Source organism: Balaenoptera physalus (genome assembly GCF_965194825.1).
Source record: "Balaenoptera physalus genome assembly, chromosome: 10".
Taxonomy (NCBI): Eukaryota; Metazoa; Chordata; class Mammalia; order Artiodactyla; family Balaenopteridae; genus Balaenoptera; species Balaenoptera physalus.
Window position 1 is genome coordinate 87,593,881 of NC_138889.1, and position 12,876 is coordinate 87,606,756.

General features: G+C 34.8%; 1 protein-coding gene across 1 annotated transcript in view; it reads right to left on the minus strand.

Moving 5' to 3' along the window:
* Positions 1–12,876, minus strand: part of CCDC73 (coiled-coil domain containing 73) — a 145,935-nt gene that overhangs the window by 8,209 nt on the left and 124,850 nt on the right. Inside the window, exons 14-16 of the mRNA XM_082410429.1 lie at positions 10,965–11,099; positions 3,069–3,255; positions 481–1,986 (exon numbers count right to left, since the gene is read on the minus strand). Of these exons, the coding sequence (XP_082266555.1) occupies positions 481–1,986; positions 3,069–3,255; positions 10,965–11,099 (1,828 nt within the window). The remainder of the gene's footprint in view (positions 1–480; positions 1,987–3,068; positions 3,256–10,964; positions 11,100–12,876) is intronic.

Sequence of the window (12,876 nt, forward strand, 5' to 3'; positions counted from 1 at the left end):
TTTTGTGTGTGTGTTTTTTTAGTATAGAAAGAAAAGGAGTAAACATAACACTGGCAGAAGCCGTATCAACAACTTCACTGCATTTGCTCTAGAAAGTAAAAAAAGAGACTTGGATTAGGTAGATGTTCCTAATTTAAAATTAATGACCCAGACTTGTGGTTGTTTTTGCTATTTTCAGTTCTTTGATAATGAAAGGATTTTTTTTTTTTTAATTTCCAAAATGCAATTGACCTCTGTACATGTTGATAATACTGGCTCAGATTTAGGTGAAAATAAGTCCACTTCCATTTAAATAAAACGTTTCCTACTTTTACATATATATCAATACATATAGGGAGTCTTTTAGGTTTAGGCAAAAAAAATACATATATAGTACTATGAATAAATTTTCATTTTAAACAATCTGGAAATTTTTTACCAAGAATAATAAGTAGAAATACAAATTCTAAAGGAATTAAAACATAACCCTTATTTTCTTACCTGGTCCACTATCCTTCCTGTCATCATCCACACCAACATTTTTACAAGGTGCCAACGAAACCATCTTTTTGTTTTCTAATAGACCTATTGGTCTCTTCTTCAGCGACAAAGGAATGCTAGATGTTGAAGTGCTCACTGTTTGACTTTCAATTTGATTTACTTTTGGCCAGGAACTGGGGTCTAAAAAATTCACATATACTAGAGTTTTCTCAGTTTTTTTATCTGAAGTTGAAAGATCAAAGGCTGACCTTCCACTTCTGTTTACTAAATCTCCAGATGGCTTTACGTGAAGTGAACATGATTCTTCCAGCTGTCCTTCACTGTAAATTTTTCCTGAAACAATGTCATTTAATGACTCTATTTTCTCTGCACTATTTAATAATGTATGCCGGCTTTCATTAGGGAAGAGGTCATTTTTTTTTACTTCAGTTATCTGATTCTCATCAATCTGACTCCCTTTACTGGAAAACTGTATTTCTGTGGAAGTTTTCACATGAATAGCAGTTTTCATATCTTTGGCTTGTGAAGCATCTATATTTTCATTGTTAATCTGAAGATGGGAAACAGTCACATTGTTTTCTAGATACCCCAAACAGTTCTTAACTTGACTGTTATGCATATCATTCACATTTTTCCTATATGTAGTTCTTTTCGCAGGGCTTGAGTTGGGTGTCACCAACATAGGCATAATAGTAACAGTTTTATCTGAATTCTTTAAAAGTACGTTCAAGTTGTCACTGAAAATAGCAGAAGAAATGGGGTGGTTGACTGCTGTGTCACGGGGAATAGTTAGGTCAGGGTGCTCTGAAGTGCCATCACCAACTTGCCGAAAATCTGAAATTTCTTTAAATGGCAATATGCTACATTCACTTTTTTTATTTAACAGTTGTATTTGTCTTATTTTACATTGTTTATCATCTAACATAACATTACTTGAATCCGGTAAACTATATTTCTGACACTGGACAGGATTCCTTTTTACATCTAGAGATGAATCCAAATCTGCTTTGGTTTGGCGACTATTTGTAATTTCCTTCTCCGTGTCATTTTCTTGAGTCCCTGGAAGCAATGTGAATTGTTGTTTGAATGGTTCATCTTCAGAAACATCTTTTTTATGATCTGTATTGCAAGCCGTCTCATCTAAAATACTGTTAAATGATGTTCTGTTATTTTCAACCCCCAGGTGTACATCTGCATGGTGATGATCTAATCCTTCAGTTCTTTCTAGATGTATCTTTTCTCTTTCTATTGACATATCTGCCACTAAAAAAGAAATATTTGGTGATTTAAATTCTGTACACCCATTATCTTTTTCCAAGTCCACCTTGTCTTGTATTTCTGTAGTAACCACTTTTGTAAAGTCAGTAACATCCAAGGTTTGTCCTTGACTAATTAATTCTTTTTCTATGCGGAGGGTTTTGCTTAGGGAGATTTCACTTTGATTTTCATTCTCAGGTACAATAGTATTAATTTTCTTCTTGGGGCTTTTTTCAAAAAGTTGTAAGTCTGTTATAATGAGAACACAGTAAATTTTTGGGTTATATACAAAAGCCTGCTTTTATAAGATGCATGTTAACTATTTTTATAAAAACATATTTAGCTTTAAATATTTCACTGGCAAGCTATTACACAAATATAATGACACCAATTTTATGTAAATATTGAGTTCCCTTTAATAAGCATGCTAAAATGTTTGGCTCTAGTCACATTAAATTTTTATTTCATAACAGCAAAAGTATTTTTGGTTTAAAAAAGTAAGTTGAGGGCATTACAAAATGGTTATTTCTCTAGTCTGTTGCTTCCTTTTGGGCATACGGTACAATTCCATATAAACACACAGCTGATTAGATAAAAATTAATTTACTCTAACGGTCATATTGTAATTTCTCTTACTACTTAGATGCAGAAATTGCTAGCTGGTTTCTTCAAGACTAATAATCATCACTTTTTTACTCGCTACCTTGTAAATATTTTTAAAATTTGGAATACTTTTGGGCAAAATATATAGAATATCTACTTAAGATATTAATTTTATTCATCTGGGTTTTAACCATAGATTTCAAATTTTCAGTATAGTTACAATAATCTGGACTACAAATTTAGGGCATGAAGGGTCTTTTTAATCCAATCATTCTCTCTACAACATCTCCACCAAGTGGTTGTTCAGCCTAGGTTTGAATAACCTTCAAACTACCTTCTTTAAACCACTCTTTTTCAATATGGACGAATTAGTCAATTTTTCAATGGTTACAGAAAGGTCATTTGAACTAAGAAAAGTGCTCTGGAGTCTGGTCATCAAAAGGTTATTGGTAGCTCATTCTTGGCAAATCAGTGAAGGCAGAAACCAGAATGCAAAAAGCCAATGAATAAGTGATGAGCAGGGAAAGCAAAAATGTATTTTTCCCCCAAATATTGACTCTATTGAAGAATAGCTCAAAAGACATACAAGTACTTTTGTTAAGACACATACAAATGGAAAAGTATTTCTCCAATTATACTACTAGGTCCTCAAAGCAAAGACTGTAATTGATATTCCCCTAAAATGATCAATATAAAAATTAGAAAATATCAATATAACCTTAGGTTACCTTCATTACCTATAATGATTTCTTCTATAAATGGGGCTTCTTTCTTTTCCTCCTTTTCTCTGTATTCAGTGTCTAAACAACAACTCTCAGTATTTTCTTCCCTTAATTCTTGCCTGGAATCATATTTCTGTATGATGGTGTTTTCTGATTTTTCCACTGACATTTCAGTATTTACTTCTGGAAGGTTCTAGTGTAAAATGGAAAAGATTCCTTTAATGTAAAAACAGATTGTTAAAAAGTATAAAACATTTGAACAAACTTTGCTAATGAACTTGGAATCTATATTTCAGTTCAACCATCCAGCAATTTCTATTTGAAAGCCAAATGATTTTTTGACTAAATTTAATATATTGTTCTTTGTAACAAGATCACTGTAAGTTCATTTTGTATAGTCTATCATATTTAAATAAAATGGAGAGCCTTGGATGTTTTCAAACATGCATTCCACATTATTATATAATACCACATATTAAGAACCACTCATTTATTAAAAGCAAAGTAGTCATGGCAGGCAAATTGTTTTGAGTGTTTGGTATTTTTATGTATCTTTAAAATAGTGAATCAATCCAACATCTTTTTATTCCCCCTAAATACTGAGCACATATTACATGGAAGCACTGCACTAGGCTTTGGGATACAATGATGAATAAAATATAGTCCCTATCCTCAAAAAACTTATGGTCCACTGGGGAAGATAGTAAAAGAAATGACATGCAATTTTAATATAGATGGGGATAAGGAGGCACTCCAGGGAGAACAAATGGCATTCACAGATATTAAAAGCAAACAAAATTATAGTCTTTTCATGTAGTTTTACTTCGTGGAACTACTTGGGATTTACTTCAGCTTGAGCTTAGATGCTGGGAGAAGAATGGAAAGAAATGAGGCTTGAACTAGGCCTAGGTCGCTAAGGGCCCAATGTAGCATACTAAGGAGTTCCAACTCTACCAGGAAGTCAATGAGAAGTCACTGAAGGATTTAGACAAGGTGATTAATATGAGCTGATTGGAAAGACTATTCTGGCTGCAGTATAAAGAATGGATTAGAGTAATGTTTTCCAAACTTCACTGTTTAAAACCTGCAATAAGAAATAAATACGTTTTACAACACAATGAGCATACCAAGTAACACCAACTCAATGAGATACATTCTAATGTTTTCTATGTTACATTATTTTATTTCATTTTTAAAAGAATGCCAGTCACGAAACCACCAGACTGATTTCCATGTACCACTAATAGGCTGCACTTAGAAGTCTGAAAAACACTGAATTAAAGGGAAACAACATGAGGCAGAGAGATGCATCGTAAGAATGCCACGGTAGTCCAGGTGATATCAGCAAAGATGAAAAACCTGAATAGATTCATGAATTATTTATTAAGCTAATATCAACTGTTGAATGACTGGCTATGAAAACTGAGAGGAGAGTCAAGACTAATATGCAGAGTTTGGATTAGGTACCTAGGTGACTGGTGGGTGTTATTTACTGAGCTAGAAAACAGGAGTAGGAGGTTTAGAGAAAAATATCATGAGTTCATTTTAAATCTCTTGATGGGACTTCCCTGGAGGCACAGTGGTTAAGAATCTGTCTGCCAATGCAGGGGACACAGGTTCGATCCCTGGTCCGGGAAGATCCCACATGCCACGGAGCAACTGAGCCTGTGCACCACAACTACTGAGCCTGCGCTCTAGAGCCCGTGAGCCACAAACTACTGAGCCCTGGTGCCACAATTACTGAAGCCCACGCCCCTAGGACCCATGCTCTACAACAAGAGAAGCCACCACAACGAGAAGCCCGCACACTGCAAGGCGGAGTAGCCCCTGCTCGCTGTAACTAGAGAAAAGCCTGCGTGCAGCATCGAAGACCCAACACAGCCAAAAAATAATAAAAAAATTTTTTTTAAAAATCTCTTGAGTTTGAAGAGTTAGTAGGACGAAAAGGTGGGAGATGTCTAATGAACATTTAGATGTATAGAACTGGAACTTATATGAGAAAATTGACCTGGAAATGTAGATTTGAAAATCACTGGCAGATAGAGGGCAGCTGAAGACATACAAGTTGATAAGACTGATTAAGAGTATATTTTAAGAAGAAAGAGAATAAAGAATAAAATGCTAATGAAAATCCCCAAGGGAGAGGCAGAGGAAGGGAAACTTGCAAAGGAGAAGTTTGCAAAGGAGATGGAGAAAAATAGTATGGTGGTTACCAGGAGTTTTGGAGTTGGATAAGTATAGGTTCAAATCCTGTTTCAGTACCTATTAACTGTGAAATCCTAGAAGGATACTTATAGAGTTGACCCTTGAACCATGGCTTTGAACCGCACAGGTCCAATTATACACAGGTTTTCTTCAATAGTAAATACTACAGCACTACATATCTGCAGTTGGTTGAATCTGTGGATGCTGAACCATCGATACGGAGGAACTGTGTATAATGAAGGGCCAACTATAAGTTATACACAGATGTTTGACTGCTCCGAGGGTTGGTGCTCCTAACCCCGGAGTTGTTCTGGGGTCAACCATTTTAAGAGTTATCCATCGCTGTATAACAAATACCTCAAATTTGGTGGCTTATAACAGCAAACACTTATTATCCCATAGTTCTGATGGGTCAGGAACTTAGGAATGGCTTGGCTTGATGGTTCTGACCCAGGTCTCTCATGACGGTCTAGTCAAGCTGTCTGTTGTCTGAAACTTTAACTGGAGCTGGAGGTTCTATTTCTAAGAAGGCTCACTCCCATGGCTAGCAGCTGTGGGGGCTGTCGGGTGGAGGAGTGCCTCAGTTCTCTTTTATGTGGCCTTTCAACCTCCAGAGCCCCTCTTCACTATGTGGCCTCTCTGGCAGGATAGCTGGGACTTCTTTACATGGCTCAGAGAGAAAGAAAGAGAGAGAGAGAGAGAGGCAGAGAGACAGACACAGACTGAGAGACAGAGAGTGTGTTCACCCACGCTCTCACAGAAACCACAGTCTTCTTGTAACTTAATCTCAGAAGTATTGTAACATTGCATCACTTCTGCTATAGTCTATTAACTAGAAGCAAGTTACTAAGTCGAACTCACACTCAATGGAGGGTATTACAAAAGAACATGAACACCAGAAGGTGGGAATCACTTGGTGCCACTCCTCAGTATATACCTTCCAAAAATTAAAAGCAGATTCAAACAGATAGTTGTATGCCAATGTTCACAACAGCACAACAGCCAAAAGGTAAAAGCCCAAGCGTCCATCAACAGAAGAATGGGGCTTCCCTGGTGGTGCAGTGGTTAAGAATCTGCCTGCCAATGCAGGGGACACGGGTTCGATCCCTGGTCCAGGAAGATCCCACCTGCCACGGAGCAACTAAGCCCGTGCACCACAACTACTGAGCCTGTGCTCTAGAGCCCACGAGCCACAACTACTGAGCCCGCGCACCACAACTACTGAAGCCTGCGCGCCTAGAGCCTGTGCTCCGCAACAAGAGAAGACACCACAATGAGAAGCCCGTGCACCGCAACAAAGAGTAGCCCCTGCTCACCGTAACTAGAGAAAGCCCGCACGTAGCAATGAAGACCCAACACAGCCAAAAATAAATAAATAAAATAAATAAATGTATTTTAAAAAAAATAAAATAGAAGAATGGACACACAAAATGTGGTGATCCATACAGTGGAATATTATTCTGCCATAAAAAGGAACCAAGTGCTACAACATTGGTGAACTCTGAAAACATCATCTAAATGAAATAAGCCAGACAAAGAGGACAAATATTGTACAATTCTATTTATATAAAAAATATAGAATAGACAAATTCATAGAGTCAGAAAGTAGATTAGAGGTTACCTGGCGAGAGGGGAAAATCAGAAGTTATTGATTTATGGTTACACAATTTCTGTCTGGGATGATGCAAGTTTTGGAAATAGATAGTGGTGATGATTGCAAAACACTGGAGTTGTAATTAATGCCACTGAATTATAATTAGTACAACTGAATTGTAATTTTAAGTTTAATCACTTAAAAATGGCAAATTTTATGTTATATGTTTTTTACCACAATAAAAGAAATTTCTAAATAAAAGTGGTCTACAAAACATCAGAGAAAGTATGATTTATTTTAGTTTTTAAAAAATGCATGTATATGAATACCTATGTGTGTCTGTTTCTATCCAAACACACACATAGAAAAACTCTGGAAGTCATATACCATAATTTTAACAATCACTATTGCTGGATGGTGGTGTTATGGGTGATCTTCACTTTCTTATTTTAAAGTGTCTATATTGTCTACATTTCTTAAACTAAAAACATGATTTATAATCTGACTGAATAAGTTATTTTCAGTATGAAAGTGAATGAATGCTGACCAATTTTTTATGATTGCAAGTCTATATTCATTTCTATAATCAATCAGATGTTGTAGGAATTACTTGTTATTTATAGCTCTCAAGCTATGTTATAGCTATGAATATTAAAATGACAATCAATATCTCTGGACTGGACTATTGCAGTGTTCTCCAAGTTGGAATCCATGCCTTTAGTTTTGTCCCACTGTCTACCCACATCATCACCAAAATGATGTTTCAAAAAAGTAATCTAAGCACTTTACTCCTTGTTTAAAAGCCCCCAAATGGTAGTGTCAAGAACAAATTTCTATGAATGGACTATATAGCCCTCTACAGTCGGTCTTCTGCCTATCTTTTCAACCTCTTATCCTGCTACTTACTGCACTGCTAGCATCCTATACTGCAGCCTTGCTAACCAACATCTAGTTTACATATTGAATAACAATATTTCACTTCTATGATTCTTTGCTCACCTTACTCCATCTAATTTAAATCTCTATCTGGAAAATTCTTAGTTATTTTTAACAACTCAGCTCAAAAATGTCTTGCTGTGGAGGTCTACCCCTCAAAACAAGCAAGGTGAAAAAAGTATATAAAACAAACACTAATCATAAAAGATGGAACAGCTATATTAATATCAGACAAAATAATATTACTAGGATAGGGATGGACATTTCATAATGATAAAAAGGTCAATTAATCAGGAAGTCATAATAATTATAACTGTGTATACACCTAATAACAGGGCTTAAACACACATGAAGCAAAAACTGACAGAACTGAAAAGAGAAATATAAATTCACAGTTATAATTAAAGATTTCCCACTAATTGATAGAACAAGTACACAAAAAAATCAGTAAGGCTAGAGAAGACTTGAACAACATTATCAACCAAACTGACCTGACATTTATAAAACATTCCACCAATCAACAACAGAATACACATTCTTTTCAAGGGTACATGAAATATTTGCCAAGATAGACAATATACTTGGCAAAGAAAACAAGTCTTAATATATTTAAAATGATAAAAGTCTTACTTAAATTTGAAGTCATTAACAGAAATATATTTGGAAAATTCTCAAATATTTGGAAACTAAACAGCATGGTTATAGGTCAAACTCATATTCATGGGTCAAGGAAGAGCTCACAAGAGAAATTTTAAAATATGTTCAACTGAATAAGAATGAAAACACAACACATCAGAATTTGTAGAATGAAGCTAAAGCAGTGCTTAGTGGAAAATTAATAGCTTTAAATGCTTATATTAGAAAAGAAAAAAGGCCAATAACCAATATATTGACAAGTTAGATGAAAAGAACAAGTTCCTTGAAAGAGAAAAATTAGCAAAATGGACTGTGCTGGAGTTCGCCAAGTCCACCCCCAGGTTTGGTGATTTGCTATGAAGACTCATACGACTCAATATACAGTTGTACTCCTGACTAAGATTTATAACCGCAAAGAATATAAAGCAAAATCAGCAAAGGGAAAAGGCACAAGAGGTGAAGTCTGGAGGAAACCATGTACAAACCTCTTTCAAGAGTCTTCTAGTGGAGTCACATAGGACATGCGTAATTCCCACAGCAATGAATTGTGATCACAAATGTAAATTGTTGTCTACCAGAAAGCTCATTAGAGACTCAGTGCCCAAAGTTTTTTGGTTGCTGGTCACTCTCTGCCTAGCATGTGCCAAAACTCCTGACTCCCAGAAAGAAAGCAGATGTTCAAAGTAAACTACTTAATAGTTTAGGCCCAGTGAGCCATTCCTGTCTGTTAGGAAGTGGTGGGAACCCTCCCCAAATCCAAATTTCCAGGTATCGGTCAAGAGCCAAACTTACAAGCAGGTCTTTCAGAGGCCTTTCACAGGCCTGCTATGTCAACTATTTTCTGCACACTGACATAAAAAGAAATTGAGACTCTGAATAGCCCTATAAATAATTTAAAAACTAAATTTGTTATTAAAAATATTCCCACAAAGAAAAAGCCTAGATAGCTTCACCAATGAATTGTATATAATATTTAGTAAGTAACACCAGTTCTACACAATACTCTTTCAGGAGGAAAGAACATATTCCAACTCAATTTATGTGGCCAGTATTACTCTGATACAAAAAATAGACCAAAAGAATGCAAAGAAAAAACAAAACCTACATATCAATATTCCTCATCAATTCAAAACCCCTAACATAGCATTAGCAAATCAAATCTAGCCATATATAAAAAGGATAACACATATCCCAGGAATGCAAGGTAAATTTAGAAATTAATTAATGTAATTAATTGGTTAATGCTGACACATTAACAGAATAAAGAAAAAAATATGATCTCAATAGATACCATAAAAGCATTTGACAAACTTTAATACCCACTCATGATAAAAATTCATTCATGATAAAAACTCAGCGAACTAGGAATAGAAGGAAACTTCCTCAACCTGACAAAGAGCATATACAAAAACATCTATGGCTAACATAATATGAAATGATGAAAGATTAAATACTCTCCATCTAAGATGAGAAGTAAGGCAAGCATGTCAACGCTTAAAACTTTTATTTAACACTGTACTAAAGAATCCTAGCTAGGGCAATAAGTTGAGGAAAAATAAAATGTATACAGAGCAGAAAATGAAGTAAAATTTGTCTGCCTTAAATTCTCAGAGGATATAATCAGATACATAGAAAAGTCCAAAGTCCAACCAAAAAAAACCTACTACAATAATAAGTTAATTAAAAAGGTAAAAGGAAAAAAAAAGAGAAAAGGATACAAGGTCAATGTACAAAAATCAATTTTAATTCTATATACTAGCAAGAAACAATTAGAAAATTTAATTTTTAAAATACTATTTCCAGTAAGAGCCCAAAACATGAAATATTCTGGGATAAATTTAACAAAATACTTGCAAGACCTATGCAATGAAAACTACAAAACATTTCTGAAGGATATTAAAGAATATCTAAATAAACGTAAAGATATATACCGTGTTCATGAATTGTATGTTAAGATGTCAATTCTTTGCAAATTAATCTATACATTCAACACAATCGAAGTCCAAATCCCAGAGACTTTTTCTTTTAGAAACTGACAAACTGATTCCAAAAGTTATATGGAAATGCAAAGGACTTAGAATAGCCAAAACAATTTTGGAAAAGAACAACAAAATTGAAGGACCTATACTACCACATTTTAAGACTTCTTATAAAGTTACACTAATAAAGAAAGTGTTATATTGGCTTAAAGATGGACATAAAATCAAAGGAATACAATAGAGGGTGCAGAAGTAGACCCACATATATTTATTTGGTTAACTGATTTTCAAAGAAAGTGCCAAGGCACAATGGGAGAAAAAATTGTCTATTCCACAAAGGTATGTGCTAGAACTGAAAATTCATGTCCAAAAAATGACCCTTGATCCTTATGTCATATTGTACATAAAAATTAACTAAAAATGTATTACAGACTATACGCTTATACTAATTTTTAAAAGTTGAGAAACGGAAAATATGAAGCATGGAGAAAATCATCAGTGATAGTCCTAATTTCTTTAAGAGCTTATACCCCCAACATACTTGAATTTTACCTGAAACTTCTTGTCTTCCTCAAACTTTTTCTGATCGCATAATTCTTCATAATGTTCTTGTAACTTAGTATGAGTTTCTTTAAGTGATGATAACTCATTTTTAATCTCATTAATTTCTCCATTAAGTTCTTCAACCTAATATAACATTTAACCAAAATGAACACGTATATAAATTTATTTTGTATAAAAATACTTTATTAACACAAATCTTTGGAAATAGTAAAAAACGAAAACATTCCCGAAGTAATTACTAATATTAAAAGCTACCATTTATTGAATTGTGCTGAGTACTTAATAAATATAATTTTGTAGTCATAAAAATCCTATGAGGTATTTTTAGTCTCCAATTTACAGGTGAGAAATGTGAGGCTCACAGACGTTAAGTAACTTACCCAAGATCAGGTAGATATACAGTGGTAGTCAAGATTCAAATCCAAGGCTAAGTCTAGGGGTTGTGCTTTCAAGTACTACATTAAACTACCTCTTGTTACAAATGAAAAATTAATTTATTTTTAATCATAAAAATTCTATGAAAGTTACCACTTCATTGCTTTCTTAAAGTTTTATTTTCTTGTTTCAAATTAGATATACAGATTTTAACTCAATTAGATGAAGAATACTGAGCACTAAGCAGTACAACAGAAACTGACTCTTCAGCCTAATACTTACATCTACACACTGGGCTTTTACTGGCTATAAAATTTCGTAATCTTTTTCTTGGGGGAGTTCTCCTTCATAGGAACCTCAAATGTAAGACAAAGTAAGTTCCATTGAAGAGAAAAATACCTTTTTGTCATAAAATATTACTAAAGTGTCTCTTAATTTTAAACTACCAAAAATTTCACAAGTGCTCTCTACCCCATCTTCTCCTGTCTCCCCCTCCCCCTCTTTTTTAAAGATTTTTTTGATGTGGACCATTTTTAAAGTCTTTATTGAATTTGTTACAATATTGCTTCTGTTTTATGTTTTGGTTTTTTTGGCCGCGAGGCATGTGGGATCTTAGCTCCCTGACCAGATATTGAACTCGCACCCCTGCATTGGAAGGCGAAGTCTTAACCACTAGATGGTCAGGGAAGTCACTCCTGTCTCCCTTCGAGCTTAGCTCTAGCAAAGATCTCTTCTCTCCTGCCTGGTCTCAATCTTTCCCACTATACCAACATGTTTTCAGCCCACAGATATGCTCTTGTCACGTTCCTAACTTTTTTCTCCTTGACTCAATTACTCTCTCTCTCTTACTTCTTAAAATAAAGTCCACTCTTGCTACTTTCAAATTCTAATCTCTCACCACTCCTTAACAATCGACTTCTGCCCTCATTGTTCTACTGATTATTTTTCTCAGCTATCACCTGCAAATTAGCCAAAGGACTTGTTCCAAGTTTCACACCATTTAACAGCACTGTAGCTCGACTATGCTGACTACTTATTCTTGAAATAGCCTCCTTTCTTCATTTTCATGGTACTACTCTCTCTTTATCCTTCTACCTTTCTCACCATTCTTATCAGGCTCCCTCTCCCCTCCTGCCCCAATATACACACACTAACCACTCGCAAAATGTTGGTGTTCCCCAAGGCTCTTTCTTCTTTAGCCTTCTCTTCAAGTCTACCACTCCTTCCACAGATGATCTTATCATACCCTCAAATTTCACCTTTATGTTAATAAGTCTTAAATCTATATCCCATCTCCCAACCTCTCTCCTAAGATTAGATTCATGTTTCCAAATGCATGATATACATTTCAAGTCAGATGTCCTGCAGTCACCATAAATTCATCAGTCCCCAAATTAAACTCATTTTCACCCACCAAATGTGCTTCTCCTTTCACATTCCTTATGTCAATTAGTGATATTATTATTCTGCTCATTATATTAATCTCAGAATCATAGTTTACTCCTTTTCCTTCTAAAATCCATTA